Below are 6,000 nucleotides of genomic sequence, written 5' to 3'. Positions count from 1 at the left end.
CTCTGAATTTCTCTGCAGCAACCACTCTGATACTAACTGAACTCTGCAAGAGCATACCTCTGCAAAATCCCTACCTGTTTCAAAAGGTAGGAAAAAATTCCTGGAGGAACAAGACTGAAGACATGGGAGTCCTAGACTTATTCCATGAGTGCTCTCTTCACAAAGCACGAGATTAAAAAGCATTAGGATTCTTTGTAGATTTGCAATGTTTTGTTACAGAATTGCATCCATTGAGAGAATGAATAAAAATGCATTCCCAGACAATATAGCAAAGATATACAAAAACACAGAGGGAATTGCAAATCAATTATTATTATTATTATTATTTTGGAAAGGAAATGAGTCACATTGTACCCAGTTACACAAGAATAGTGTAACTCTTGTAAGTTGTTGGAGAGAAGGGTTGGAAGGGGTAAAAAGTTGCTTTTCACCAGCAAGCAACTCTTCTGAATCACATTCTCCCTGTACTTGAACCTGCATTTAGGTAAACGTGAGAGATGCGTGCTCTGATATCCCGTACTTTTCTTTGTTTTTGTCAAATAACTCCTGGAGTTCCTGCAGATATTTCTCATGGAGTTGATTAATTTCTTCAACGGTGGGATTCAGATTCTGTTTCACAGCAATAGGGTTCCCAACTGCAAAATAAGAAAACAAAATAAGAAAACCCCAGTGAGAGTCATCTGTGTAATTGCTCTGATCCAAATATCTAATGATCTTTCATAAATTGTAAGGGACCTCTAGAGCTATCCAAATTCTAAACTTTCTTGCATTAGCAGAGCATCACAAATGACCTTGTCAAGTGTGGACAGTAGGAATATATACCCATCGGTTTTTCAATACCACTCACACTGAGGCATGAGCAACAGCAATGTCCAAGGATGCAATATTGGCAAAATTGGCAGTATCAGTGTCAGCACTTCATCAGAAGCTGTTAACAAAGATGTATACAACGAGGCTGCCTGCAACACTTCTTCACATACAGTATGGATGGCAATATCAATTTGCAAGTGAAAACAAACAAAATGAATGGTCATATGAAAAGTGAAGGTGGTCATTCCAAATTTTATTTATTTCATAAAAGTTATATACTGCTCGATTGTTGTTTTGCTTTTGTTTTTTAAATCAAAGTGGTTTACATCCAATGAACTGCTTTTCCAAACAGTCTCACATACAGATTCTTTTGCCGAAAGGAAGTCATTCTGAAAACAGATTAGTGGTTCAATATGCCCAAAGAAAATAAATTTGCAAGTGGGAAGGACTTCTGCTGTAGCTCTGTTAATTACAGGCAACTGCCTATTAAGGAATGGAAGTACTTTATTGGGCTAGTAAAATGGGCACATTTTCCTTAATATTCATAATCAAATGACTGCTGCTATCTGAACAACCTGTTTCTTTATGGTGCCATCTAAACCTAGAACTAGTTTGTAAATTTTGGACACTATTATATGCATGGGATATGTTTACAAGTACTCAAAGATACAAAGGCATACAAAATATCATAGAATTTGTCCATACACTTACCTAGACATTCACAGTCTAAAATGACCAGTATGCTAATTGATCTCCTTGTGTTCTTGTTTAACAGTTATGAATAGACACCTGTGTCTTTGTTGCAATTGTTCTTGTATACTTTCCGGTTTCCAAAAGTTAGTTATTTTGTTCAATCACACCATGCACTGTTTGTATTTCTCAATGATTTCTTTCTTGCTTTTTTAAATCACTTTCATAAAGCAACAGGTTGAATCAGCACCTGGAACCTGCTCCACCCTAAAAGGCTCATGCATTGGTCAGAGTTTAAATTAAGCACTCAGTGCACAAAGTAATGCACCGTCCTTTTAGGTTCTAGTGTTTTTGCAATTAGCATTCATTCTTTTCTTAGCCTCTTCCCCTCTCTCCTACACCTCCTCTAATGATCTCTAACTTGTATTTACAAATGCAAATCTACCTCTCAACATATTCTGTGGCATATCATACTGCAGCAAGCAAAACGCCACTTTTTAGAAGAGCACTTCTCTTAATCAAAAGTTGAGCCAGAAGTGGTTTTCAGTCCTCTCTTCACTCCTGACAAAAGTGGTTAGAACATATCTTATGGTTCTGTTTACATTTTAAAGCAGCTGACATACAGTAATACTTGAACAAGACTTCAAGAATATGGTGTGTTGCTAGAGGTTTGCCATTTGAAAACTACGCAAAGTACAGGAATGGTGGAATGCAATATAGAAAAAGTACAAACTGCTCAACATATTATCAAACACCTGCAATAACCTGGTTTTCATAGATAACCAAATGGGAATGTAAGTGGACATTTTAAAATTATTAATTATTAGGAGCTCAAGGAGACATGCATGGGGATTATTCCATTTTATTTTCATAATTATCCTATATACCGGTAGTAAGTTCAGCTGAAAATTAATGGGATCTGTAATCATGCTGGGATATAATGGGATCCACAATCACTGAAGTGCACCCAGTGGGCTTCTTGGTTGAGTACAGTAGGAAAACAAATCTCTCTGCTCCAAGTCCTCCTCCTCCTCCTTTGGCGATCACTCATAGCCGAGTAAGATTGTCTTCCATGAACACGGTCTTAACAGTGAGTCTGTAAGTGACTGTGGAGGCCAATTCTGGATCCACATGTCCTTCCACATTGGGGACATAGGTTTCCTGGTGGGAGTTGATCATGGTGAGGGTTTGCCAAATGTGCCTTCCTCTTAGCACGTTTCTCCCTTTCATCCCGAGTTTGAGTATCTTCAAAGTCCATGACAATTTTGGTAAAGGCTGTTCTCCAATTGGAGCGCTTGCGGGCCAGAATTTCCCAGTTGTCAGTGTTTTATTGCATATGCAATCAAAGTATTTATTATCTGACTGCTATATTGAAGTTACAAGAGAGCTTTGGTGATTTTAATATATCATCTTATTTTATTTGTTGTTGCAGTTGTTTGGTTTTTATTTTAATTGTGAATTGCTCTGGGATATTGTAAGAAGAGCAGTATATAAATGGAAATAATAGTAAAACACATTTGGTCTGATCCACAAAGGCTCTTATGAAGTTCTTAACACAACATACCACACCGACCATACAACATAGGGATGCGGGTAATAAAGTATGCATTGAAGCATGTTATGTAGATTATTTTCTGCTGACAAATTCTATGAGCTACATATAAAAACAACACAGTCAAAGGGCAGGGGAGAGAAGGAAACCTATAAATAAAAGATCAGGAAAGAGACAAATGCTTATTTCAAACTTCCTCCTCTTCTGCATTTGGTGCTTAGATGGTATATGGAACCATTTGCAAAGGCTAAGCGACTACTATTTCTTGTCACAGATTTGTATATTAAACATGTGCATAGGAGATCAAAAGTTGCAAAAAGAACTTACCAATAGTGTGAATAGGTTTCCTGTAAGGCATCACGCCAAAGCTATATTGAAAGATTCCTCTGCCGTGAAACAAAGGCAATGTAAACCCCATAATCTTCTGCATTTTCTCTTGCAATGTTCTGAGCCTCGATCCTTTTGGGTTTGCAACTTGTTTGAACAGTTCATTTTCCCCAAAAGAAAACACTGGGACCAGTTGAGCCCTGCCAGAGAAAAGCAACAACGCAGTTGATATAATTCACGTCAATGGGTTGACAAGTATACCCATTTAAAGGCAGCTAAATAACTTTGGCACATACGGTAACATTGAGACCTACCATGTTCATGAAATTACACTGTAGGTGCCAGGTAGATGTTTTTAAAAATTCATGTTGCAACCTACTGCCTCCTAGGAAAAGCTCAACGGGCAATAGGACTAGCCTCCGTTTACACAACTAAATGCAATTTAGTCCAAGACTAAACCAGGTTAGTCCAATGGGTAGTTCAGTAACTCTAAGCAGATGCCATACATCTAGGGCTTTCTTTCAGCCGGAACTCAGTTCCTGGACCTCTCAGGTGGGCGCCATTGCCATTCTAAGAGAATGAGGGAGGTGTTCATGGTGAGTTCCAGCACCTCTTTTTCTAGAAAAATAGCACTGCATATATCAGAGGTGGTTGGCTAAGCTTATTTTGGCCTGAGGGCCCCATTCACCCTTGGCTAACCATGTGGAGACCACACGCCAGTGGGGACTATTGCCAAAACTAAGCATGGTCACCCCATACCCTTGCATAAACATTCTGGCATGGACACACAGGGCACATGCCCAGGCAGGCAGCCCTCTCCCCAGCCAAAATCAGTGAAGTATTGAGCACAGGGTGGGGGGGGGACTTGCATGGGACTGTTACCAAATTGCAGTTGGCTGCCTCTTTTACCAAGATATAAAGTTAGAAATGACAGTAAATGCAAGAAATGTTGAAATCGGGAACAATAACCACAGGAAGGGAATGGACCATAGGACTGCTGTTGGTTAATAGCTCACTTACAAAGAAATATTGCAAACACATAGTAAAATAAGTCATGACACAGGAAGTTGCTAAATGTGCAATTTCATACTTGCGTATTAAATGACTCTTAGACATATGTAGGACAGCTCTTTTCTGTGTGTGAATATTTGGTTCTTGTTATTGGGGGGGTCTATTTCACAACTCTGCACTTCTTCCATCATTTTTATATACATGTGGGGTGGAGGATAAATTTAATTCAATTCACACTTCAAGCCAAATTGATCAATTTCTCACTTTCCAAAACAATGTGAGAATTCTTCATAATTTGCATTTATCCAAATTCTGAGATGCAGTTCTCCAACCAACATTTACAAAAAGGCACATATTGGTGGGTGGGGGTGGGGGGGATAATATACTTGTGAAAATAACATACAAAAATGTGTTATATTAGGAGAAATTGTTTGCAAAAGTTGAAACTCCATACACAAATGTATTAGGAGAAATTCACATTAAAAGGCTGATGAATTTTCATGATGGTTTTAAAAAGAAACAGATTGCTGCAGAAATATGGAGAACTGAATTGAAGGTGGGGGGGAAATGAGAAACGGAGAGAACAGAAATTGACAGATTTTGTATGCAATTTTCTCTAGCCATTTCCCTTAATGTAATGCATGTCAACGCACAATGTGGCACAGCAGGTGTGCTTTCGTACTATGATGTTACTTGGCTGGGGAAATGCATTGCAAAAGTTGGAGAATGCCTTGCAGACAACTGCAGTGCTAGAGACAGACAGACAGACAGACAGACAGACAGACAGACAGACACCCAAAGATGCATTCCTCCAATGTCTTCACCCCCAAAGATGCATTCCTCCAATGTCTCCTGAGACAGATGGTGGCCAACAACAAGATATACCTATAGAATACTATCAAGTAGTCCATTTCATGTTTTGGGTACCTACATTCCATCTTATTTCAATGACAGGTTCTCTAGATTCCCAGTTAATGTCTTGTGTGTTACCACTTTATTCTTAATGGACGAGGTCTACACATGGAACTTACCCATGTTTCAAAGCCACCTTAATGAACCCTTTCCTTTTGAGGATGCTAAGAGTTAAGCTTCCAGGACGGGCATCTAAAGACTCTTCTGCTCCTCCAATTACAATCACAGCAACATTTCCACCACCTTCATGGCTGAGTACATGAGACACACTCTTCTTGGATGCTGAAACCAGCCCTGAAAGTGTGAATAAATAAATAACAGAATACCTAATCAACTGATCTGCGTTGCATGGAAACCATTACTCAGGTGGAATGAAAAAAATCTGCTGAAGTTAAATTTGTGCTCCGTACAGTAGTTAATTCTTTATTATAAACATGCAGTCTACAAATGGCACATTACATACTGCAATCTAGTAGTCACTAATTTACCGTTTATTTCAAAATAATCCTGTATTAAGATTGTGCCCTTAATGAATTATAAGAGAAATATAAATATATTTTCTAAAAACTCATATTACAGTTTATTTAAATTCCTGCAACATAAATGATAAAATTATTTAATTGAATATTATAGCAGTGGGAAAAGCTTTTTTTAAAAAAATTGACTGAGGTTCTCATTTCATGTACTTAAAATGGGCC

The 6,000-nt window shown here is 38.2% G+C and overlaps 1 protein-coding gene across 1 annotated transcript in view; it reads right to left on the bottom strand.

Moving 5' to 3' along the window:
• Nucleotides 1-338: 338 nt before the first annotated feature.
• The window catches only part of LOC117046378 (2-acylglycerol O-acyltransferase 1-like), a 30,543-nt gene continuing 24,881 nt past the window's right edge, over nucleotides 339-6,000 (bottom strand). The window contains exons 5-7 of the mRNA XM_033148177.1: nucleotides 5,422-5,596; nucleotides 3,380-3,579; nucleotides 339-635 (exon numbers count right to left, since the gene is read on the bottom strand). Of these exons, the coding sequence (XP_033004068.1) occupies nucleotides 481-635; nucleotides 3,380-3,579; nucleotides 5,422-5,596 (530 nt within the window). The 3' untranslated portion in view covers nucleotides 339-480. The remainder of the gene's footprint in view (nucleotides 636-3,379; nucleotides 3,580-5,421; nucleotides 5,597-6,000) is intronic.

The sequence above is a fragment of the Lacerta agilis genome, chromosome 5, assembly GCF_009819535.1.
Source record: "Lacerta agilis isolate rLacAgi1 chromosome 5, rLacAgi1.pri, whole genome shotgun sequence".
NCBI classification, from domain to species: Eukaryota; Metazoa; Chordata; class Lepidosauria; order Squamata; family Lacertidae; genus Lacerta; species Lacerta agilis.
This window is presented reverse-complemented; position numbering and strand designations above follow the sequence as displayed.